The sequence below is a fragment of the Frieseomelitta varia genome, unplaced genomic scaffold, assembly GCF_011392965.1.
Source record: "Frieseomelitta varia isolate USP_RPSP 00005682 unplaced genomic scaffold, Fvar_1.2 scaffold_89, whole genome shotgun sequence".
NCBI lineage: Eukaryota > Metazoa > Arthropoda > Insecta > Hymenoptera > Apidae > Frieseomelitta > Frieseomelitta varia.
In genome coordinates, this window is record NW_025110689.1 from 263,718 (window position 1) to 290,687 (window position 26,970).

The 26,970-nt window shown below is 41.2% G+C and overlaps 1 protein-coding gene and 1 long non-coding RNA gene across 3 annotated transcripts in view; one reads left to right on the forward strand and one right to left on the reverse strand.

Annotated features, from left to right (window-relative positions):
• The first annotated feature begins 184 nt into the window (after positions 1–184).
• On the forward strand, positions 185–18,980 carry LOC122537184. Its single transcript, XR_006308559.1, has 2 exons — positions 185–319; positions 18,847–18,980. It is a non-coding gene; the product is annotated as an uncharacterized LOC122537184 (long non-coding RNA).
• A 1,228-nt stretch (positions 18,981–20,208) lies between these two features.
• The window catches only part of LOC122537176 (cytoplasmic polyadenylation element-binding protein 2), an 85,036-nt gene continuing 78,274 nt past the window's right edge, over positions 20,209–26,970 (reverse strand). For both annotated transcript variants that reach the window (XM_043670169.1, XM_043670168.1), the window contains exons 5-9: positions 23,108–23,422; positions 22,281–22,393; positions 21,550–21,942; positions 21,248–21,358; positions 20,209–20,731 (exon numbers count right to left, since the gene is read on the reverse strand). In XM_043670169.1, coding sequence (XP_043526104.1) covers positions 20,615–20,731; positions 21,248–21,358; positions 21,550–21,942; positions 22,281–22,393; positions 23,108–23,422 — 1,049 coding nt within the window. In that variant the 3' untranslated portion in view covers positions 20,209–20,614. The remainder of the gene's footprint in view (positions 20,732–21,247; positions 21,359–21,549; positions 21,943–22,280; positions 22,394–23,107; positions 23,423–26,970) is intronic.

A 26,970-nucleotide genomic window follows, 5' to 3' on the forward strand; every position in this document is an offset into this window, starting at 1 on the left:
ACATTATTAAAATAATAAACTTAATATGTATTAACTGCTTATGTCATTCTTTGTTAATGGGATAATCGGGAAGGTTGAAAAATTTATGAGATCGCAAGTCCATGAAAGAATTGATCTATTTGATAGCATTTCAAATTTAAGACAAAAAGAAAAGGTGATATTCTTATAATTAATAACAAACACGTTGTCAAATTACGAAGGAGGTTCACACATTCGATTTCCGCGTTTATACGCGAGGCTTTCGATTTTCATCACCATTATTTTCTCATAAGTGTCGTCTGCCTGTCTTTCTTTCTCTCTCTCTCTCTCTCTCTCTCTCGTTCTTTCGCTCTCTCCCATTATTTGCTCTCCCTTGTCTATTTCTTCTTAAATTATACGTTTACGCTCGCAAATTGCACTCTCGTCCTTGGCATTATTCCACAAAAGAAAAAAGAAAACAGGATACTCATTATCACGATATTTATAACCAATAGATGTGCTCTTCGCGAAATTGTTTTATACCTATAGTTATATATATATATATATACTCACTTTCAGTATTCGTTAATACAACGTGGTACAACGTGCGTCGAAATAAGAAAAACAGAAAAAGAAAAAGAAAAACGGAAGAAACAGGTGTAAATAGACAACAGACAGACAGACGGACATGTGTAGATATACAGACAGAACGACAGACAGGCAGACCTGACTGACTGATTGACTGACTGATTGACTGGCTGACTGACTGGCTGGCTAGCTGACCGGCTGATTAATCGAAGACCTGGCCGATCCGACTGATCTCAGGATTGGCAAACAGACAGATAGACAGACAGACAGGCAGGCCGGCAGGCAGACAGACAGACAGATAGATAGGCGAGCAGATAAACTACACGGACAAATGGTGGACTACGCTATTCAATAACTGTGGCTTTCCTTTGAAACGATCTACGCGCGTTAAATCCCTCTGTTGGTTTCGCTTGTTTCCTATATAAATTGAATTTGAAATCCTTTCTATATTCCGACACCCTTGCTCAAACTCCATGAAGAAAGACGTTCTCACACACGCGTACACGCGCGCGCGCGCGCACGATCACGCGACGTATTCGCGCGTCGCATTTAAAGAATTCTCCCTCTCGTTTCTTTCTTTCACTTTTTCTTTTTATTTTTTTTTTTCGCTTTTTTTCTTTTTTTTTTTTTCATCACACACCCGGCTCGTTGTCCTCGCCGTATTTGAACACTTTTTAATATCTATTAGGGTACGCTGGGGTGCCAGACTCGCCACTCTTTCCGCTAAGGATTATCATACAAAATAATTAGAAAAATGTACAAAAATTCATAAAAATAGTAATAGTTACACAGTACAAATTACATCTGGGTAATTAGAGTAGTGTGATCGAGAAACGAGCATGAAAAATTACGGTTCCCTACTAATATTACACTTTGTTTTTTGTTTTTTCTTTTTTTTTTTTTCTTTTTCCTCTTCATTCTCTTTATCCGTGTGTATGTGTATGTGTGTTTCCCATATTTTCCTTCTCGTCGTCGCTTCTCACAACGCTTCTTCCATTCACCTAACTTATTTTTCCTTCTATTTCGTTTTCGTTTCGCTTCTTCCTTTTTATCTCAAACGAACGTCGACGTCGCTCGTCCCTCCATACAAGTCACCGGAGGTTGAACGCCTCGCGTACTCAAACCATTATCCGCGAACAGCATTTCCAATCTTTTCCTCCACTTTTCTCAGCTCTCCCGTTTTACGCGCTAGTCGTCAAAAATTCTCTCCTCCCCCCCCCCCCCCCCAAAAAAAACGATCACATTACACACATGTACACGTATATCAGCGCAAAGTGAGCCTCCACACTCCTATCGCCGCCGTTCGTTCGCATCGGCGAGAAATTAAGCTATCATCGTTGCCCACGTCACAGGGGTGGGGAGAAGGAAATTTAAAACTGCCAACAGTTCCATTTGCGATACCACGGCGAGATTTCGCCATAGCGACCATTTTGCTATGGAAATAATTTTCAACCGAGGATCAGGAGACTCTGTCGAACGAATTTCACTAGCGAAAGATCGAGAAGAACGAACGACGAGAATACGAGGCGCGGCAGAGATCCAAAAATCCCCCCCCCCCCCCACACGTGGCACGACCTCGCGTGTATCGTCCTCATTCCCTAAACGTGATCTTAATTTTACTAATGCCACAGTATGCAGAGTGCGACCACACCGTACATCGCGATGCGGACGTGGTACGAACAGTCCCGATCCTTCTGAACCAAACAATACGGAGGAAGCTTACGGAGAGCCAGCCGAAATCCTCTCTAATCTCTCTCTCTCTCTCTCTCTCTCTCTCTCTCGGCGACTGTTTCGACACGATCGTAATAAACGACGGCGTTACAATGTAGGTATCATCATCGGAAGAGAAAAGGAAGGATTGCCTCTCGTTCCACGCGGTCCCTCGGTATCTCGGTTCAAGAGTTCAAGTTCCGCGCGATAATACCTTCTCTTTTCCCCCTTACATATATATACATAATATATATATACATAATATATATTTTTCGCTTTTTTTTTCCTCGTTTTTCTTTCTTTAAAAATTGCTAAAAACTTGGCCTACAAAGTTTTAAAAGAACCATAGAGCCGCGCGCTCGAGAAGGTGGTCTCGATCGTGGTTCGCGAAATATTATGTCTGAAGGTTAGTTAACGATAGGTTAAAGGAATCGCGCGAAACGAAGGCGAACCGGTGGAAAGTCCACGGTTCCGTTCGAGAACAGAGAGCGAATCGTCGATTCGCCGATCGAAGCCAAATCGTTTTTGTTCGACGCATCGTGGGGCGAAGAAAAGTAGTATATCTCGCCTTGATTCGAATTGACATGAAAGAGATCGTTTTCTCTCTCTCTCTCTCTCTCTCTCTCTCTCTCTCTCTCTTCATCGAATTGTTACCAGCACCGATCTACGACGCGCTCGGTTCCCTCTTCTTCCCAGCCGCGATCGTCGCGCGATCAATCGTGATTAGACTTGTTACATGCGAGCGCACACACAAACACATATACACGCGTATACGTGCATACACGTACAGACCGAGCACCCCCGCGACACACGAACTTTTTCTTTTTCTTTTTCTTTTCTTCACTCTTCAAGCACGTTCTTTCATTCTCTCATCTCTCTTTCTCTCGACACCGATCGTTTCTTCAACTTCTTCCGGCTTTGCTGCTCTTTTGTCGTTCGCTCCCCTCACTGACAACGAATCCTCTCTCTCTCTCTCTCTCTCTCTCTCTCTCTCTCTCTTCTCTCTTTTGTCGTACCAAACGTACGTTCAATATTAATACTTACGCACCTAGAACGGTACTCTGTGACCCAAAAAAATAAATTCTATCGTGTATCGTGCGTTGTATTGGCTACAGTTAAGCTAGAATTATCTCCCGCGATCGTTCTCAATGGTCGACCGCGATATCACGCATGCTCTCTCTTTCTCTCTCACTCTCTCTCTCTCTCTTTCTCACACTCTCGTTCATTTTTTCTTTTTTCTTTTTTTTACCATTCGAACGAGAGCCGAACGATTCGAAGGAAATCTTCCGAATCTCACGCGTCTTCCGCGTACGATCATCATACGATCGCGTGCAACGACACGTTTACGTTTAATTTATACCGCGGAACTGATCACAGCGTGAACCGCAACGAAGAGAACGGAAATTTACTTTGAACTTTCTTTCTTTTTCTCTTTGTTAGCACCTCGCGACTCGTTCACGAGCTCGTGTCCGATCGATGGAAAGTTTTCGAAACTTCGCTTCGATTCGAGACATCCTTTTGCGTAAATAATGAACTAACAAGAACAAGGTTTATTTTTCAATCAGGATCGAAAGATCGCACGAGTTTTAGAATATCCGTGTCCCCTTGCCCGTGTCCGCTTTTCTTTAACATTAGAACTACGAATAGAAAACTTGTATATTAAAGAAATTAAAGTTTTCATGAAATAGGAAATGTTTTACAATCTCTTAGATTTAAAATATAATTATTGTGTATATATATATATATGTGTGTGTGTGTGTGTGTGTGTGTGTGTGTGTGTGTGTGTGTGTGTGTATAATTTTTTAAAATTGAAAATAATACAAACTTTTATTTATATATTTTACAAAAGAATCACTCAAAATTTCTAAAAACTCGTCGCTGCAGAATCTAAGAAGCATTCGCAAAAAGTCATGAATTAATCGGTCATCGACGATTCTTTTCCTGGTAGTTCTAGTGTTAATCTGAAAAATCTCTATAAAAAATTCATCGATACAAATCAATTACTTCAACTACGCTGACAAATTCTAAACCGCTGATTTAAAAAACTTCTACGAATCGGTTTATACGCTGACAAATTCTAAACCGCTAATTTAAAAAACTTCTACGAATCGGTTTATTTATCGGGTGGCGTTGGTTTGGCGCCAACGATTTTAAAAGTCGCCGCGACGCTCGATCGATCGAACCTTTGAGGGAAAACAAATCACGGCGCGAATTTCGAGTTCTCCTCTTCTGCTCGCGGTCGGAGCGGGAGTCCTGGCTGGCTCTTCGTTCGAAACAACTTGCCGATCTCCGTGCGGATCCGATCGACAACGATCGAGAGAAGAAAGTCGGGTCGTTGAAAACCTCACGGCGTAAGAAACCTATCGCATACACAGTAGTATTGCTTCGACTTTACTTAAACGCTTAAACCTAACGCACAAACGCGGCGTTTAAAAAGTAGTTAAGAATAGATCATTCTTATACACGAGATAAATCGACTCGAACAAGGTAAAGAGATTTGAATGTTGAATCGTTAGAAATGCTACTCGAACTTGCGGAGACGGTGTGTCGGTGGGATACGAACGCAGAGTGTTCAAACTGCTGTTCCTTCTCTTCCGTCGAAATGTCCTACGGATGTTGTGCCGATTTGCACTTTTGAATCGATCATCGACGAACGACTCCTCGGTTACGTTAGTTCGTCAACAAAATTCGGCGGAGAGATTCGCCGAACGAACGCTCCGTGTTTGCACTTTGCGAGAATTTTCGATCGTCGAAACTTGGCGAGTTCGATTAACACGTTGACTGCCGTGGGTGGTCTTGTCTGTACAAAAATATTTCACAACGATCAAAGTAAGACGGACGTTCATCGACGAACAAAATTTTTAACGAACAACCTTTTTCACTGAGCTTTCAAATAGCTTGTAAATTCCGTCCGGTGGACGAAACGAATGTGACTGTCGCGTAGCAGTTAACATGTTAACGATAACATGGATCGTTTTCTTTGCCCGGTACGGCTGTCACTCGTATTCATAATAAAACGACGATTTCCGACGAAGCGAAGTCCTAGCTCGAAGTCTCGGGGAACTGAACCGAATCAAGTCCAGCATCGAAGGTGCGCGAACCGGCCGATATTTCCCGAAAATAAACAGGGAAACGAGGAGACAGTGATCGTTCGTTTCGCGTAAAAAGAAAACGGAAAAAAAAAAAGAGAAAATCGTTGACCGCACGTGACTGCACGAAAGTGATTTATTGAAAAGATGAAAAGAGAAGAAGCATCGTGTAGATTATTTCGTTCGTCCTGCCTATGAGTAAATTGTGTGTTTATGTGTACGTAACTATACATTCATATATATATATATATATATATATATATATATATATATGTATATAAATCCTACGTGAACCTGGCGAAAAGAGAGAGACGAACCAGCGCGGCTATCAAATCAGTAATAAAAAAAAGTGATTTGTTTCACTTAAGCGTAGTTCACTTACTTAAAGTTACGTTTAAGCGTAATGTGTGTACAATTATCCTAGAAAGAAGATACGGTGCGCGATGTCTCCTCTCCGGATCGTCGCTCGTTCAGTCGGACGCATCGGTTTTCCTCGACGTCCACTTTAATCGACGAATCAAATCGATTCCACGTTTTTCCTGTCTCCTATTTTTCTTTCTCTCGCGGAAAGAAATCGCGTGATAAAAAGAAATCTTATGCTCGAAAAAAAAAAAAAAAAAAGAAGCGTCGAACGTGTTCTTCCACTTGCTACCACGATATCGCGATCGTGTGTACAGATCCATTCTCCGGTTTCATTGTCGTCGTCGTAAGAATAAAACGTTGCGTGAACGTCGAACGTGGTTTTGATTCGTGTCAGTTCCGAGTTTCTACTAACGAGTTCTACTTTCTATAGATATGCGTGTAAAAAAAAGATTACACGACAGGTGTTTGTTGAACTGTAAACTTTCGCTGAATAAACGTGTAAACGCCAGCGGCGAGTCTTCTTCCTTCACGTGGGCACAGATGCATCGAACAGAGGTACCTTCTGTCGTACACTCTCGATTGTTGCGTCGAGCTTCGAATCGTTCGACGAGTTTGCAGAGTTTGCAAGGAAGCAAGGGGAGAAGGATGGTGCTACGTGTGTCTTTTTTCTGTGTCTATGGGTGTTTTGTGTTAAGAGTGTTTGTGTAGCTTTGCACTTTGTGTGTACAGTCGTGTGTGTGTGTGTGTGTGGGGCAAGCGTATGCGTGAGAGTGTGTGTGTGAAATGTGAATCAAAAAACAAAAGAAGAAGAAAAAAAAGAAGAGAAACACACAGAGACACGAAAACGAAATCGTTGAAATATTTTGCGTAATCTGCATTTTTAACCGTAGTACGAATAGAAATTCATTTAACAAAACAGAAAAATATGAAATAAAGGAAACCAAGTCAACGTTTGCTATATCCAAATACAATAATAAAGTACTTGAAAATCATCTCTCTCACTCTCTCACTCTCTCTTTCTCTCTCTCTTTCAGATTACGAGGCTAAAGTACCCTTAAACGTTACCAACGATAATAAAAATGTGTTTAAAAATAAAGATCACCATACAACGATATATATATATATATATGTATATATACTATATATATACGCTATTCACTACAATTAATCGTGGACAATGTTAAATTACAGGTGAACGTAGAAATAACGTAGTAGTACAAAAAGGATTTCTCGAATCGTGTAAATAGTCTCTAAATCAGTAGGACACATCGTTTAAAATCGCGTTAGTAATACCTATTGGTTTTCATTCATGTTTTTTTTCTTTTCTCTGCTTTCTTTTTTATCAAAAATTCAAGGGTCGAGATACAAACAAAGTCTTTTCTTCCACACATGTACGAATCGAAAAATTAAAAAAAAAAATTAAAAAAAAAGACGGCTTTCTCGTCCGTTTCTCTCTCACGTAATTTCCGTGCAACTTTCCCGTGAATCGAGGAGATTGACTAGTAATATTCTCGGTTTACGCCTCTCCTTCCCCTTCTTCTTCCACTCCCTTTTTATCGTTTTTTTTTTTTATTCGGTTACTTTTTCGCTTTTTTTTGTTTCTTTTTTTTTTTCTCTTCGACATTTTTTTTTTTTTGCTTTTTTTTCGTAAGAAAACCTCCGTCGATACACAAGACGCGACCCTCGACGATTTATTTACAAAACGCGACAAAGATTCACTTATTGCGACGCTATACGTGTCGTAAATCCCGATGCAGCGAAATATGAAAGAGCATACATTATTAAAAATAGAAATGCAGTGTAAGAAGGGGTAAAATCGCGTCTTGCATCACGACAGACGTCGCGTGGTTTTGTCTCTTCTTCTTCTTCTTCTTCCTCTCTTTTTTTTCATTTTTTTTATTCGTTCGTATGCCGTTTTATTTTTTTGTATTTCTTCATTTTTTTTTTTTTTTTTTCCTTTTTATTTCTGTTATCACCCAGAGGTGGGCAGAAAATACTACCACTGGTATATATAAAAAAATAAAGACGATCAAACGAGCTCCGCAAAAAATCGCTTTAATAAAAAATTATATCTTTCGAGAGTATGAAAACCCCGCGGGTCACTTGGTAACTTCAAAGTTAAGACTTAAGTTGCACTTGTTAAGTTTCCACTAATTTCATTCAGTATCCTCGGCATTCGGTTTATATTACAAAATTATATAAGAAATTTACGTTTCTTTTTTTTTTCTTTCTTTCTTTCTTTCTTTCTTTCTTTCTTTCTTTTTCACATCGTTTCTCGTACGCTAGGAAAAAATGGGGGGGTGGGGGATACTCTATCTTAAGTAAACAGTAGTTATAGTTATTAGTAACAGGAGTCTCCTATATGATAACTTACGAATACAAATGGTGAAATTTTTACGATAAAAAACAAACGTCGACGTATAAATGTACATAAAAAGACATACGTACAAAGGCGAAACGACATTTAAAAAATTCAATTTTTTTTTTTCCTCGTCATCGCTATTATAAATTTTCATTCGTCCTCCCTCTTCGTTCCGTTTTTTTGCCCCCCTTTTCTCTCTCTCTCTCTCTCTCTCTCTCTCTCCTTTTTTTCTTTTTTTTTCATTTAATATCTAAGAGACGTTAACTATTTCCCGTAAAAATTTCCACAAATCAAAAGCAGTCAGACTTTCTATTTCTACGTAAAAAACGCATGCACTGTGCCCGCCTCTGGGATGCACTGTAGCTCTGTATTTTCTACTTTTCCCGCGCTCTGTCTCGCATTCTCTCCCTCTCTCTCATCCCCTTGCACAATTTCTTTAAACATACACGTAATCGAACACGCTGAAAGCACATTCACGTGCACACGCAATCTCTCTTTCTCTCTCTCTCTCTCTCTCTCTCTCTCTCTCTCTCTCTCGATCTCTCTGTTGTTCTTCTTCATATTTCTACCTCTTTAGATTCATCATTTTGCTATTTCTTTCTTGCGTGTAAAGTTTCGTTCGTTCTTTTTTTTTTTTCTTTTTATCTTCTTCTTGTCTCCAAGATCTCGTTAAAAAAATAAAAAAATATCTTCTTTCCTCTCTGATTTCGCGATAATCCCATTCTGTCTATTACTTTCTCCGTGTTTTCCCAAAACACACACACACACACACACACACGCGCGCGCACGCACGCACGCACTTTTTCTCTTTCTCTCTCATTCTCTTCTTCACGTGTCATTTTGACCCATTGTTATGCACGTTCGTTCTCTTTCGTTCGAATAACAACATTGCACGGCTCCCAGCTCCGAAACTTATTACTTGTCTTATAGCCTTATCACGTTTTTACGCTCTATATGTGCCTCGTACGTTAAACATAATTAAACACGCGCATACACATCGAACCTCGGCTTCACCACTGGAACGCTCGCGTCCAGACTGTTTCGTTAGGGTCGCGGTTTGCCAACCCTCGTACGAAATACATCGATAGCGCGATCTACGATCGGGACCGGTTCCCTGCCTGGAACCAGGATCTACGCGGGAAACGTTTGGCGAGGCGAGTTGAAACGTGACTCGTAGAGTGCCACGATACACCATGTTGGTTCTCTTTTTTTAATGCTAAACACTCTGGTGCCAGCCGATGCGACGCGGTTCTTAGATCTCTCGGGTCAGAGACGCTCTCTCTCTCTCTCTCTCTCTCTCTCTCTCTCTCTCTCTCTCTCTCTGATCGTCTGAGGGAAGTTACGTTGCGAAGATCGATCACAGTGGCGAAAATTTGTCGATCGTCGAAGGTTGATCAAAAGTAGCGAGGATAATTACGAAACAAAGGAAAATCGAAGTAGCGAGAGTTCGTTGGTTGATCAATTGCGGAGATACCTCCAAGATTGATCAGAGTTTGCTGGGATGGCTGCGAGAGGTAGGTCAAACTAGCGAAGATGATCGATCAAAGTTGCGAGGTTACCTTTAAAGGATCGATCAAAGCGGCGAAAAATCGATTGCGTGACGATTGAAGTTGCGTCTGAGGGATCAATCTCGAAGTGGCGAAAAGTTTCAAAACTAGAGGCAGCTCCTGAAATGTATCTCTCGATCGTCGGATCGAATTTACAAAAATATCTCGAGGATTGTCAAATTTGCGAGGATAACCTTGAAACGATACCTCGAAGATCAAGAAGGCCGAATACCTTCAAGGAAAGATCGATAAAGGTGCAAAGAATGCCTCGGAGATCGAAGAATAAATCGCCACTGCGACCATTCGTTTACAAACTCGAAGCTGATGTTACGGACGCTCTTCAACGAATCACGATCCAGCGTTGCTGACCCGAGATCGCGACAACGATATCACGTATACATCGAGAGCAAGGTGGAATTTCTTACGAGATTTTCCTTCCAAAAAAAAAAAAAAAAAAAAGACGCTCAAGCGTAGGAAATTCCACCTTGGACGAGAGCGTGTAAAATTTCTCGTTCATCATCGAAATTCTCACGCGTCTACCGATCTTGTTCTCTCTGTACGTTTCCTAACGTGCACATGTCCATGTACATACATTAGATGTACAAGTATAGTTCGAACTGTTCTTTGGTACATGCGGATATATGCGTACATCTACTGTTGACACTCTAACAGTAGCAGTAGAAGTATGTAGTAGTAGTAGTAATAGTAATAGCGATCGTAGCAAATAGTAATAGCGGTAGTAAATAGTAGTAGACATAGCAATAGCAATAGCAATAGTAACAATAGTGGTAGTGATAGTGGTAATAGTAGTAATAATAATAATCGTTACCATCGTCGTAATCATAATCATAATAATAATAGTAGTAGTAGTAGTAGTAGTAGCGGCATTAGCAGCGGTAATAATAATAATAATAATAATCGTAATAATAATAATGGTAAATACTAATGATAGCAATAATAATAATAATAATAATAAAATAACGATAATCATCGAATAATAATAATGACGATAATGACGAATTGCGAAAAAAAAAAATAACAGCGACTATATTGATTGCGTTTAAAAAAATGTTTACTCACTAATAGTAAATTGCGATTCGTAGCGAACGTATGTACGCAGTCGGTATGTAACAAAAATAGAGAAATTTGGAGAACAACGTGGGGAAAGGTCGAGCTGAACGATCGCTCGCCTTTCGCAGGACTTTGAAGAAAAGGAAAAAAGAAAAAAGAAAAGAAAAGAAAAGAAAAGAAGAAAGGGAAACAAAATTATAGATAGATGTTTGCGCGGAGCAAAAAGGCCGTGCAACGGCTAACGAAGGCTTTACGCTCGTCCACTGGAACGCTGGTAAAATTTGAAAAAGGAGGAGAACTGGTTCGTGGACGTGTGTCCTTTTTCGTAAGTCCGTTGCTTTCGACCATTTCGACGTTTCGTTTCTCTCTTTTTTTTTTTTCTTTTCTCTTTACCTGCGAGGTATGGATCGAGTTAAAAAAGAAAAAAAGAAATAAAAGAAAGACGCGAGTAAAAAAAAAAAAAAAGAAGAACGCGACGAACAGGAGGTGGTCGGGAGATCCAGCAAGAACACAGTATCAAACGAGAAGGACAAAGATTCGCAAAACTTGCCTCCTGGGGCGAACGCTAGCCGTTCGGAATACGCGGTCTATACGTTATACGCGAGGGCGATAAAAATCGTAACGCTTAAAAAAATAGAAATCGATCGATAAAATTGTACGTGGAAAACGGTAGATAGAAATAGGACTTGCTCGAGCGTATCGGGAGCTAACTAGAGGTAGGATCGACATGGTCGATCGCGTCTCGCGCTTTCGTGTCTCGTGCCTTGGTATCTATCGTGTTTCTCCTCGCTACGATTTCCCTCTTTCTTTCTCCGCCATTTGATCCGTCGTCGGTTCGCTCGTGTTCTCGGGGTGTTTTTTTTTTTTTCGCAGAGCGACTCTCGATAGCGTGAACATCTCTTCTGTTTCTCTATTCTTTCTTTTTCCTTGCGGACGGACCGATCGCTCGTCAGGGATCTCGCCAGGACTCTCCTATCAATCTGTCTGCACGAGTGTAAGAAAAAATAATCTCTATCTCTGCTTGCGAATAATAATCAACTAATTGTTTACTCTAGCAATTATTTCTAATAATAAGAAACGTAAAGAACTTGAAATTGTTTGCAGTATCGTAAATTATCGTTTGATCCTCAGGTTAGGAACATCGTGTGCTACTATCGTCGAATGCGGTTGAACACTTTGAAAGTAAAATGTCGAAAAGCACAAGATTGATCCAAAGATCGATCGTGGACTTTTCCGAGATCCACGCGCGAGATGTATCGTCGTCGATCCCTCGCGAGCGAGTTGTCCCTTTCCATTTGGAGCTTACGTTATACATAGTGTTCGTGCCTTTCCGATTGCTCGTTCAACTTTTTCTCTCTCTCTCATTCTTACTCTCTACATACTCTCACACACTCGGTTCTCTTTCACTCCTTTCCTTCGTTTAATTCTTCGCTATTCTTTCTCTCTCATATGTGCCCGGTGCTCACGAACATGCACCGATTATAATTTCATGCAAGCTAAGACGCAACCATCGTCTCTCGCATTTTCTCTGAACTAAGATATTTAGACAAGAATATAACAGCGGTATAAAAAACTTTTCAACACTGAAAAATACAAATCTATCGTAAGTGACTACCATTATTACTCGACTTCCCCTCGAAAATTTTATCATCCTTTCTCTCTCTCTCTCTCTCTCTCTCTCTTTCTCTCTCTCTCGGCTTTTTCTCCCATTCTCTTCGAATCCCATTCGTACGCATTACACGAACGACAGTGTGTACGTATGCGCATGCGGATCAAGCATTATCGTTCGCTCGGCATCTCGATTGTACACCACTTTCTTCCCGGGTATTTCAAAAAGTTCTTCCGTCCCCTTTCTTCACTTTTCCAACGAGCTTTGCCACGAGTTTCCCCGTGTATCGTTCTTGCCTCGCGTCTCGCTACTGTCGTGTCGCGCAATCGACATTTACAATTTTTGCCCCAGTTTTCACATTCGTTTATCATTACTTCTTCTGCCTCTTTTTCTTCTCTTCTTCCATGTCCGTCAGAATATATTAAATATTTCGATCGTTATTATCAATTATATATTAGTATTTTATATCTATATATCTATATAGATATATATATATACATATATGTATATATCTATATACCTATACCTATATACGTACGTATACGCGTATATATATACATATATATATATACGTGCACATAGATACATACATACATACATACATATATAGTTGTCATTATATTATATATTATGCTTTATCACACATATTACAAAGGAGGTGAAGAATCATACCTAACATATTGTTTTGTTATTCTTGCCGTTTTTTTTTTTTTTTGTTTTTTTTTTCTTCGTTATCGTAGCTGTTGCCTCTTCTTCCTCTTCATTTTTCCACTTTTCTCTTAAGGGCGATTTTCAAACAATAACTTTGCTGCGAAACTGTAGCTTATAATTATTATTATTATTATTATCAATCGTTATCGTTATTATTTCTTTTTTTTCTTTTTTTTCTTTTTTGCTTCTTCCTCTCTTTCCTCGCTTTCAAGCGCGCCATCGTTGGCAGATTTGCGTTTTCGTCGTGTTGTACGCGTGCACGTTCGTACGTATATAAAGTTTCCGCTACTAAAGTGGCGACTACCGCGCGCGTGTCGCGGTTACTCCCATCGTCTATTTACCTTTCCGCGGCCTCAGACCCGGAAATTCTCGACGCGCGGGTCCTCCCACGTCCAACGATTCTCTCTGTTTCTCGCCTTTACCGAAAACTTTTCGACTAGCAGGAAAAATCGATGACTCGTCGAGTCACAACGCGTATATAACATCCCCTCGCTGATCACGTGCCCGAGAGTGATATGTTACTTGCCTATACCACGCGCGCGAGATACAATTTTTCCTAGATGCGCGTGCGCGCGTTCCCGCGGAACGCGGCTCGTTAATTCATTTATGACGAAAATCACCGAACATACTCGTGAAAACTAAAGTTCCCCTAATTAATCTATAAATGTCGAATTCTGCACGGAGGCGGCCGGTGTCTCGACAAAGCGACCACTGCCTGCCTCCGGCTTTGCGTTGCCAACCAACAGGCACGGGGAAATTTCGGAATTGATCGCCGACCGATAAGCGAACACATTGTTAAGAAACATCTACTAACTTGGCCCTTCTTCCGCGATTGCGTCAACATCGTGTTTCGTATTTCGCGCCAAGCTTTTTTTATCGCTTGCGCGCGCCGACGTGAACGTGCCCACTAAAACGTGTTTCGCGTGTTTCGAAGAAAAGCGACTGCACACTGTGTTCCGCGTACGAAAAAAAAAGAAAAAAAAAAAAAAAAAATGGAAAAGATACGCACGTATCGATAGATCGAAGACTGTACGTGTACGTGTGTACGCGCGCGCGCGCGTGTGTGTGTGTCTGTCACGCATGCGCGCGAAGGTGAAGACGATCCGTGCCAGAGCAAAGGGTGAACGTTTAACAAAAAAAAAAAAGAAAAAAGAAAAAAGAAAAAACGAGAAAAAATGAAGAGGAAAATTTCGTTTAGTCGAGATCGCGCGACTAGTTCTGGCACGGATCAAACGATCCGAAATTTCGTCTACGGGGGGAGCAGGGGTGGTAAGGGGGAGGTTGGTAACGACACGAGTGTATCGATATAGAAGGAGACGTCCCGCGAGATTCAATTTGGCGGAACGCCGCGCATTCTCGAGTCAACGATTAGAAAAATTTGTCTAGAAAAATCTCGATCTCGATTTCTCGCCCAAATACTCGGTTTTTCGCGGTCGAGTATCGGAACAATACTACTTTCTATATAATATATATTAATATATATATCATATGTATATCAATATATATAATATATATATATATACTTTTGTTTTAATTATCAATTGATTTAGGTGAATTGGTACCTAGATAAGTTTTTCACTACGATTATATCGATCGATTAGTGGGGAGAACGTGTCCGTGCACGAACGAGATCGTGTTGTCTAAGTGTGTTGGTCTCGTAATCGTGTGTCGGTGTGTGTCACGAGCTCGCGCGGGGCCGCGCGCGAATGCGCCTTCGAACGCGTATCGTTTCGTGCTCGTTTACGGGATGCAAATTTTCACCTAGTATGTATATATATATATATATATATGAGCCACGGTAACTTTGTAGCCGAGCGCTGTCGCGCTAATCAAAGATCTTCCTATTCCTTCGAAGCCGTTTCCCGTCTCTCTCTCTCTCTCTCTCTCTGTTTCGACCGACGAAATTCTTCGCCAACCCTCTCTCTTTACGTTTCTTCCCGTCGTTCCATTCGATTCGCGACAACCTCGAAAAAGCTCAACGCACATACAGACACGGTCTAAACTAAAATACGTCGCGATCTTCCCATGGAAACACCTGCAGCATTGCGACGACCATCAAACTAATGGAAAAATAAAGTTGAGTTTCTACCGCGTGTTTTCTCGTCGCGCTGCGATCGAAAGTCAAGGTACAAAACGGAATTAGGGTTGTGATCGGGCAGGGGGGAGAGTGGGAGTGGGTCAAGCGAATCGTCGAGTCGAACGTCTCACCCTCGGTGTCTTCGAAGTCATTGGAAAACCAATGTGTCGACGTACCGCGCCATATATACGCACACATATACGCTGCATTTGGTATATGCGTTGTTTTCTTTTTTTTTTTCTTTTCTGTGTTTTTCTCATTTTTAATTAAATTTATCCGTGAGATAGCGACGCTGCCGAGGCGCGTGAACACGCGGCGCGATTCGCCGGTTTCGTGTCGCCGCGTTTCATCGCTCCTCGTCCACGCGAGAACGGTGCCGAGCGTCGACGAAAATTACGCTAACTAATGCTCTCTTCCCTTCCTTTGTCCATTTTGTTTCGGTCAAAACTGTTTCGCGCCCCTTCGTTCGCGCGACACTTCACGTTCGAAGTATTGTCTACCCGGAGATTGATTTCGGATAAATACTTTTCTCTCTCTCTCTCTCTCTCTCTCTCTCTCTCTCTCTCTCTCTAGATCAACGTAAAACACAGACGGATGTTTTTACACGTTAAATTGGATGAACCAAACTCGTGTTCGAGCAAGCGTCGTGAATAATAATTCGCATGAACGAAGGGACGGAGGATCGTCATTAACGTGGCTCATCTCTCCGTCAACTTTGTCTCTCTCTCTCTCTCTCTCTCTCTCTCTCTCTCTCTCTCTCTCTCTCTCTCATGCGCTTTTCTTTCTATCACACATTACATACATACATACATACATACACATGTGTGTGCAGGCAATCGATTACTCACCCTCTTTCTCTTGTTCGCAACTCTCGCACACACTCGTTTTCTACTCGTCAGCCGCGGTTCTCTCGCTCTGTTCTCTCACGCGGATATCTCGTACCTCGTGTGGATCCTAGACGTCACCTAATCTATTGGCGACACGTATATACAAAAAGAGTACCAAAAAAATAAATATATATGTAAATATATATATGTATATATAGATGTGGAAATTACTTTTGTTTATATTCATTCCTCGTTACTAAACGTACGCAGGCGGTACGCATCGGTTAATCCACCATCATTTCTTACCGATTTGTTCTCGGATGACTAAAAGTTGTGTGATACCGTACGTGTGTGTGTGTGTGTGTGTGTGTGTGTGTCTGTCTGTGTTTGTGTGTGTGTATGTTTTTTTTTCCTTTACGAATGCGTAACACGCGAAAGCGTGTCGTTAAAGATACTCGTCGTGCGAGGTTAATCTACGAGCTTATGGTTTCAACTGACGGTGCTGCTACGTATAAAACGTCCATCTATTAAGCGGAACACATAACGTTTGCATACTGATATCCGCGCCAAGCGTCGTCTCTCCGCCGTTTTCGATCGTCGCTCGAGCAAACCAAAATCCGCGTCAACTCTCTCCCCACTTCCCCCTTTTTCTTTTTCTTTTTCTTTTTCTTCTTCTTCCTCTCCTTCTTCGAAAACGAAATACGAACACTTGCTCGTTCACGTTTCGAGATCGCGCGGAGAAGAATCGAAAACGGTTCTACGGTCGGGGAAAGCGTAAAGCGAAAGTTCACGCGCTTCGAGGGGGGGGAGAGTTGGAAACGACGCGCGGCGCGGAGCAATTTTTTTTTTTCTTTTTTTTTTTTCACCACCGAGAAAAATTCCTCTGTTCCTCCTTCGAAGAATTAAAACTTATTTTAGTTTATTTAGTAACGCGTCTCCGTCGAGATGAGATTTCATTTGAACTACGTCGATTGCATCAATTTGCGTTTGATTATATACATCGAGCGAAGAAATTCGTTTAGGATTAAGAAAAAACGTGCATCGCGACAGCCGTTTCAACGCGGGATCGTATCGGTACCAAGAAGGATCGGTAGAATCTACACAAAAACAGGAGAAACCCTTCTCGTGCAGTTCTCTTTCTCTCTTCGTGCTCTCTTTCTCTCTTTTTATTATTATTATTATTATCATTATCCTATCGATTTAGCGTTTCTGGTTTCTCGCGCGACATCCTTGCACGCATCCCCCCTTCGAATATATCTCCTACGTAATATATTTATTCGGACGTAATAGAAGAGTAATTTGCTAGGAGCTCGGTCAGCTACGTCTCTTCATCCGTTCGAGAAAATTGTAACGTAGATGTAACGTAGATGAACATCGTGTCTGTGTGTTATTTATAGTCCGCTCTGGAATTGGGAGCGTTGCTAATTGTAATTGTTCGCGGTACGCGCGAGATTGACTTGCTCCAAATATCTTTTTTTTCGCTAACTCCACACTCTGGAGAGACACACACACTGCGTGTTGTCGCTCGTTGTTCGAAAAAAAAAAAAAAAATGAAACGCGGAGGCCCAGGTACGTAGAATCGTTTTACGTTTCCGAGATCGTTAGGGTATCGAGATACATTTTTCTTGGATTCATGAGTGACCTTTTGCTCGTTCTCGATCGCGAGAAATCTCCCGTTCTGTTTCTTTCCGCTTCCTCTCTCTCTCTCTCTCTCTCTCTCTTGGTCTCTTGCGCTTCGGTGATTTTTTTCTCTCTCTTTTCTTTGACTTTCGAGGTCCCGACGCAACCGTTTCTCATGTTTGTACTCTCTCTTTTTTCTTTTTTTTAATATTTTTCGGAAAACGAATAGCAGACTCGCTCTTCAGTACGATCGTTGAAATTACGTCTCGTACCATCATTCGTTTTCTTCCCCTCTTGCGTGCAGTTCGAGACCTCTTTCTCTTTCTTTTGTTTTTTTCTTTTTTCGGAAGGGCCGCTCGGCAAAGATTTCAAGTATTGGCTGAGGATTCTGGTACGGTTAAACAAACTCAACGCGCGATCGTGCGTTAAGTAAATTGGACTATCGTCTTCTCAATGTCCCGTGTGAATTCCGTTTTTCTCTCTATTTCGCTCTCTTCTCTAAACCCCCCCCTGTGTTTATCCTTCCTCCTCCTTCTTGTTTCCTCTTTTTCTCTCATTGTCCCTTTCACACACGCGCTCAGACAGCCACGCACTCATTCACGCGTATATATATACTTCTTTCTATTATAGTTCGTTCTCGCTTTCATCGACTCTCGACATATTCTCACCCATCCATTCTCTCTCTCTCTCTCTTTCTCTCTTTCAGTTATTCTCCTACTTATATTATCCCATGATACTTTTTTTTTTTTGCTACGTCTTGCACTCAAATAAGTTAATTAGTAAAAAATCGTTTATTTTACTCAAATATTTTGCCTACGAGCGCGAGGTCGCGTTTGTTCACGCGAGAAACGCATGTATATATTTATATATATATGTATATATATGTGTGTTATATATACATACAGATATATAACATATATATACATATATATATATAACGCACCTATGTAACATATTTCAATAAGTTCTTAAAAGCTAAAGACCGTGTGATACAGATAATTATCTAATACACAGCGATTCGAAGCGTGGTTTGTTTTTTTTTTTTTTACTTTTCTTCCTCTTTCATTTATCTATTATTCGAATAGCGAATGTGGTTCTCATCGTCGCGAAGACTCTGCGTCTTTCGTTACCTTATATATCACTCTTCCGCGTTTACCCACTACCAGCCAAGTGTCTCGACCATTTGTTTCCTATTCTCTTCGTCACATCACCCTTTCTCTCATCTTCGTCTCCTCTTCTTTAGTTCATTCACGCAGCGACTAACTCACGCACGCATCACCGATTCTTCCCAGTCACACCTTTCATTCGCTCCAGTCTCTCTCTTTCTCTCATGCTCGCGTTCCATCAATCTTAATCCTCGCGGTTTCGCGTCGAATCAGGTACTCGCTATCACCTCTTACCGTTTCGATTCACGTCACACACGTCCATACGTTTCTTTCTTTTTTTCTTCTTCTTTTAAATTCTCTCTCTCTCTCTCGGGGCCCCGTTGTTGTCGAAGCATCCTTCCATCGAGGAGAGCTCGAGCCGCTGTTTCGACCGTTTCGTTAGACGATCGACGCCAAACTTTCCTTCCAATTCGACTCCGGTGTGAAAACGACCGACGAAAGGAAGGAACAACATCCTGGCCAACGGCACGGCGCCCCGTTCCTCTCGTTCTCCGAGTTCCCTTCTTTGCCTTGGCCCGTTCGATCACCAAATTGAACAAGCGAGATCACAGGAGAAGGAGAGCGAACAGAAGAGGAGAAGAGAAGAACAAGAAGTAGAGTTAACCGCGCGTTCTTGACCGAGCTGCTCGCGAGAAATGGACATACAGATCGGCAGACAACGGAGAACGACGGTGCTCCTCGTCAAGGAACGAGAGCGAACGGCCAAGGAGAGGAAGAGGAACCACCTGGAACGAATCTTCCCGTCTATAACAAGTCGATACTCGGAAGAGACGATCCGGCGGGCGCCGACCATCGTTGCGAGCTCTTACAATCCAGCCACGTACGAAATTCAAACTACTGGGCCTGACCACCAGAGAGCTCGTAACTATGGTCGCTTTCACAACTTATACAATACATGTATGTATATATTATGTACGTCGATATCGGTAACTAACGCACGTTCCATCTCGGTCGGACGAAAGGGGTTTACGGCGACGGTTTCCGTTGTTCCTTCTTGTCCTCGACGATTGTTTCTCTTCTTTCTTTCTTTCTTTCTTTCTTCGCTTCGATTCGATTGTTCCACACTCGGGTGTGTGCGATCGACGAACTGACGACGAGTCGCCGACGAGTCTTCCTCCTCCGTTTGCTAAGAAACCTGCAGGTATTATCCTCGTGGTGGATTGCCTGGTGGGTCGAGTGCCACGCACTCGGAGATTGAATAGGTCGAAGTGGTCGTCGGTGCGAAAAAGGTCAAACGTCGAGACGCGTCTGGCTGGCAGAAGACGATGACGATGATGATGATGATGATGATGATGATGACGATGATGATGATGGCTGCAGCTGCGGCGATAGTGTGGTAGTGGTAGTTTCCCTCGTGGTGGTGAACGGTGGCCGTGAACATCGGCGACGAAAGTCGACTAATGGTTCGCCCCGTTAGTGACCGGTAAACACGTCCCGTTCGTAGCAGTGGATAGCAGAGTAAAAGATAACTCACAGTGGAATAGTAAGTGTGGTTGTTTTTTTTTTTTTCTTTTTGGTGATTTGGCGATAGAGCGGTAATAGCGATAATAGCGATAGTAGTAGAACAGCAATAGTACCGACGATCAGTGGTAGGTAGTGGTGGGTGATAGGTGGTGGTAATAAACGGTATTTCCTTCTTTTTGTTTTTTTTTTTGTTTGGACTGTGTCTCGAGGCAGGTAGTATTCAGATATATGTGTGAGCAAAAGGAGTGTGAGACGACGCAGTTTTGTCGGACGGGCCGAGGGAGGAGTGTTGTGGATTGAATGAATGGCAGGATGGGTGGCGGTAGATTCTCGTAGAGGTGGGAGGGGAGGAGGAAAAAGAGGTGGAGGAGGAGGAGGAGGAGAAGTTGGTACGTAGAAGTGGTAGTTAATTAGCTAGGGTTGCGAGATAATTAGGGACAACGCAGCTGGGGTTAACACCAGCGGTACGGCACGGCTCGAGGTCGATCCGCACCCTCCTTCACCAACGGCTTGTGAAACTCGCGACCTGGCCGCGAGTGAATCGTCGCCCAGCAGTGCTCGCAATAGTACTGCAACAACAATAAATTGAGAACGCCCGTTTCGGCGCCGTTCGCTTTCAGTTTCCTCCGCGGTGCTTCGTGGCGCGCTTCGTGGTTGTCTCGTTTTCGCTTTCGTTGTTGTTGCTGTCGTTGTCAGTGTTTGCTGTCTTGCGAGGTTCAGGTATACGAAACGAGAGTATTCGAGCATGCACGAGAGCTTTTACGTGTGTTGTTAAAATATTTTGACAACAGCGTGGATATTTTGAAATTTTACTAAGAAATTGTGACAGAATCGTCGTGATTATAGTGGTAAAGTATGAAATCAGAAAATATATTTATATATATTTCGCAGAGAACTATCGACGATTAAATATCATCCATGTAATTTTTCGGTTTCAAGTTTCACACAGTGGATAATAATAAAATTTCAAGATTCTCTATACAACACATGTATAACATATGCATAAAAGTCCTCCGACAGTGTTCGAATACTCGCACAAAGGGGAGAGAACAGCGAAAATATAATAAAGAAGACAAAGAATTTACCTGTAGGCAGGTAACGTTCGCGCAGAAGAACGGCGCGAATTTGCCTCCGCAACGTTGCCCCTGACACTCGTCGCACATTTGATCGTCCAGAACGTACGGTTTGACTTCGACCTAAACAGCACAGAGAGAGAAAAAGAAGAAACATCAATCGTAAAGAATCAAATCATCGTTGAGCAATATTAAAGAAAACAATTATACTGATTCTGACAGATGCAACAATAATAGAAAAAAAAAAAAAAAAGAAAGAAAGAATCGACTCGTCACGCATAGATTGTGAGAAATGTAACAACGACGCGACTTACTCTCTTGTCTATGTCGCCGTGTTGCAACTGAACGAATCTGGCCGATATGGCAGCTATGTAGCTTTGCTGATTGCTGAAAGCGACCCTACCGGCTCCCTTTGGATACTTGAGTTCCGGATCAGTATCGATACCGGCGTAACACACGCCTCCGTAAAGTCGATCCATGATCATTGCTAGTTCAACGGCTTTCAACGGCCGTGGTACACCACCGACGAACACCGTCTTCCGTGGATCCAACGGCATCGATGCGTCCAGCACGAAATCCGCGTCGCTCAGTCGCCATGGTCGGATTTGCACCGGCTTGTCTTTGGTCGTTGGCGAGCTCACGCACAGATATAACTTCTCCTCGTCTTGGATGCACGCGTCGATCAACTGTTGCACGGACGCCTCGTCCTGTCGACAAAGAATACACCAGAATCAGTATCTAGTAGAATTTATCGTTACATGAATGCTAATAAATATCTGTGCTAACACTAGTATCAATAATGTGATATACTAATGTAATACCAATATTAACAAATGATGTTAGTTAAGTAATAAAAATCCACGGTACACTGGCTATTATTTCTCGATCTAGCTATTATTGTCGATCGAATCTCCCGTTTTCATTGCGTCATACGCATCTGTTGTAAAAATCGTACGTTATTCATTAACGAAACGAAATGAAATCTCCGGCGAAACCGCGGAACCGAGTTTATTGATGCAGGACGCAGCGCGAGTTTCACGTTTACCTGGAAAAGCAAGAAAGCGTAGCCCTTTGGTGGAAAGTAGGATTTACTCTCTGCTTTGTGGGGCCAATCGACGACCAACGATCCGAAACGACGGAAACTGGCTTTGATTTCCTCTGAAACGAGACAACAACAAGGCGTTAAGGAAGAAATATATTCGGCCATTTGTTAAATCCGTACTCGAGTATCGTATAGATTATAGATAATCCCAAATGCTTAAATACTTGGTTGGTTAGTTACTTCCCAAGAGACTAACATATATTTGAACATTAACATCATTATAGTTCGAACAGATCAACATCAACATTTATAATGAATAAATACGTTTAAACGCGAATGTATTCTTGATTTTTTTGTATGGCCTTCATTCGATATTAAATTATTCAGATTGAAAGAAGGTCGAGCCATAGTCTATTCTCGTGGTCACAAATCAATCGTCAGTAATTCAGAATAAATTTAATAAAGTCTTCGAAAGACTTTTTTTGAGTCATAGTTTAAGTAGAATACAGTTAACCATGTTAACTACCATTTAATATTCTTACTTTTCACTGTATTAAATTACTCTTTACACACTTTTTACCACGTTATAAATTCTCCGTATCTACAATTACATTACGATCAATCAAGTGACGAAACACAATTCTTATTTATTTTGTCGTTCGACTAACATACCAGAGGATGTGACTCAGCGTGCAAATCGAGCCAAATGTTAAAACGAAGTTGCGGACCGCTTGTGACACGATCATTCGCATCGAACAGGGGGAGAGAGAGAGAGAGAGAGAGAGAGAAACAGAAGAAAAAATTCAGAGTAGTGGAAGAGAGGAGCTCACCTTCGTCGATGTCCGGTGGCAGACCACCAACGAACACCTTCCTAGAGAAGCGTTCTCCAGTCTCGCTACCTTGACTGTGAGGACTGCTCCGACTCGGCGATGAAAGCGGCGCTGTTTGAGAACCGGTTATGCCGCCACCGACGCCGACACCAACCCCGACGCCCACGCCGACACCGACGCCGACACCGACTCCGACGCCAACACCCACTCCCACACCGACGCCAACCCCGACGCCATCGAGCTGGCTCGCCGCGTTTGGATCCTCTAGCAGCGTGCCGCTCTGGTCCTCCAAACTTGGGAAGAACGGTGATTTGCCTGCAACGAGAGATCCGCCATGTTTATTAACAGTGATCAACTACATGCCGTTAAATATACAATTACTTTAGGATTTTTAGGATCTTTAGCACTGGTATTATTGGACACTGGAGATCATAACACAGGATTTGATTATATGACGTAATCTAGAATTTAATTACGTTTCGGGATTAAATTACACATTTGTACAAATAATATATTGGGGCCATATTTGCGGGCAATTAAATTAACATTACATTACATTAGATTATATTTCAGCTAGGGTTATAACATAGGTTAAATTATATTATACAGGTTAAATAATAATATTATAACCTATATAACCTAATTATATTCGGTTAAATTATGTTTAATTTTAATTAATAGTGCCGAGTGAAACTACTTTTGTATTTTTTGAACGATTCAGTGATACTGGTTAATTATTCTTGGTCGATGAAGCAAACTGCTCAATATTGCTCACTAATTATACACAGAAATCGAATTAAAAAAATGCCATAAATTCAACGATGTTATTTCATTTTCGTTTCTGATACTGACAAGCTTCTTTTTAATGTTATTAATATGATTCTTTTTTTTTATGAGAAACGAAAGCTATTATAATTTGATTATATCGAACAGAGAATTTCTCCTTCTCTCTTATCATTCAATATACCAGAGCGAATAGCCGTTTCGTCCATTGCTCTTATCGGAGTCCCCTCGAGGAAACACGATTGCGAATATCGTGCTCTTCATATAAATTTAAATTCTTAATCTGCAAAAAGCTTCGCTTGGAAAATAGATTAAACTTTCTAGAATCGAGTTAAGTTGCAATGAAATACGAAGTTGTTCGCGTTGGTTTATTATTATAATCTGGGTCAAAACTTCATTAAAAATTTTATTTTCGCCGCTGCAGTCGAAATTTCCAGTTTCGAGAACAAATGTCAGATATCCTATATAAATTCAAATCTTCAATGTGCGAAGCGTTGCTCCGAAAAATAGACGAAAATCCACTCAAGTTCTCTTCGCGATTACAAGTTGAACGAATTAAAATCTCAATAGGCTCATAAACGTTGAACATATGTATACATCAAGCAATCAAATTCCGAATATTTGCCAGTTTCATACATCACGTTCTTTTAGAAATTTACACTTCCAGCTACAAACACGATATAAATTGACATCCTTGTGAAAATAAATTAAACCTTCCGGGATTTAACTCTCTCTAAATTGCACGAGCTAACATTGTCACCGACCAGGGATATTTTTTTATATTACATCTTATTTTATATTATAAATTTTACGAGCTAACGTGTCACCGACCAGGGATATTTTTTTATATTACATCTTATTTTATATTATAAATTTTATATTATCGAGCTTCGTCCATTCTTGTAATCGAGATCTCCACTTCGAGAAAGTTACAAACATCCGCGCTCTTCACGTGTAAATGTAAATCGTTAATCTACAGAGCCAGAATGATCTCGGATCCTCTTTCAATTACACGATTAAACGTCTCCGTATTTTTCAAACACACGAGGAGAAAGAAAAATATATATATATATATACGCGCGTACGTGGTTTCTTCGACGTTACACGGAAATAATACTCGCGATCGCAGCCAGTCATAACCTGGATATCGTCGAGCGTCACCGCGTAGCGACGAATCTTAACGCGTCGTGAGGACGCGCGGCAGCAGAGGAGGAGGACGGGGTTAGGAGAGAAATCGAGGCCGATTGCCTCGGCCGTAATTTCGATTCTGCCCGACGATAGGGAAACAACTCACTGTATCTTCTTCTGACCGGGAATCTCGCTCTTCTAATGAACGTCGCCATTCCTGGCGGCGGAAATCCCCTCGTTTCGTTACGACGAAATGCAAAATTCTCGCCCAGGCGAACGCGACCGCTCGTGGTTTCTTGCTACCGCGAAAGGAGAAAACAGAAAACGGGGGCAAAATCGCGAGCACACGCAGCCGAGCGGAACAATCGAGTCTTATTGTACGATCGTCATTTTTCTTTTCGCATTTTGCCCCGGCAATGATCGACAGTTCTCGGCGCGAAACTATCTTCGCGGTTTATCGTCGCGCTCGATGGCGACAGAGTCGATCGTCAATTCGTCGCGTCGAGCTATCGTTTCTCGATACAGATCCCTGTTACACGTGTATTTGAATATTTTGTTTTATTTAATTATGATACACAATGCGAGTATTTCTGTTTTATGGACACGAATATAGACGTGTAACAGGGTCTTATCATAATTTTATAAATATGACAATATGAATATATTACATTTGTACTACGTATGTGTGTACATTTATGTTTTTTCTTAGTTTTTAACCTTGTTATGTTCTTTCAGTCTATTTCAGTATAGTTCGTGTACGCGTAAAAGAAAGTTTCATTGGCACGCGTTGATCTTTCGTTTCAATTTTATGAAATTTTATGATTACTCCCTTAAAAACTTGCTCTTTGCTAAAAACATTGAAATATAAAAATTCAAGGATTATTCAATACTTAATTGTTGTAATTTAATACATGTATACACGTGTATTAAAATATTTTACGTGATTATGTTATTAATGTATAAGAGCATGTTAATTTACTAGTTGATATATACGATATAATATACAATTTTTTAATATATACAACTTCCAACATCATATATTTGTTATATATCGTACAAAATAAACGTATAAAATAAAATAAAAAATGCATTATGAGAATAGATTAATACAATTAAAAACAAAATACTTGAAATCGTTAATACATTCGTACCATACGTTCTGAAATTGTGTATTTCACCCACACGTATTCATGTTCATATTGTACGTGTGTGTATCTTTAATACATGTTGAAAATCGTGACGATAAAGTGGAAGGAAGGACTTTGAACAATTCTCGGTTAGGTGGATAAGAGAGGACACATCGTGTCCATCGCGCTGCCTCGCCCAACCCTTCGGTTTTACCCGTTCCCGGTTTGGTGCAGTATCGATTACTCGAGCTAGCTCTGCAAGGGCCTCCAACAGCCCCCGGTTCTTGGCGATCTCCTATTAATCAACGTGGCTCACGCCAGTATATTCTCACACGGAACTTGCTACTTTATTCTCTTTGATTTATCAACAGCCGTAAGAAATTTCCCAGCGCGTAAATATTGAATAAATCGGACGATCAGGGTGGGAAAAGATGAAAGAACGAGTTCGTCGGGCAAGCATTAATACGATTACCGTTCAACTTTTAGGAATGAGATTCTTGTAAAGGTTCATTTGTTCTAACAAAGTGACACGTCTTACTTAAGGGGATGTACATAACCTGAGCAATAGGAAAATATGAAGTTTGCGAATTTTTTTGGAAAGTAACTATTAAATAAAAAATACCAATTTTTTTGGGGTGTATAGATGTGGCTTTCAAGTTTTTATTTCGATTTTTTAAAATAGTAAATTATTGAGAACATAAGATTTGTTTTAATTTATATCAGAAGTGACAAAAGTGAAAAATGAATCAAAACTTTTGTCGATTGACTTCGATTAACGATTCGGATGATCGTAATATCATTTTCAAACTAACGAACCAAGGAATT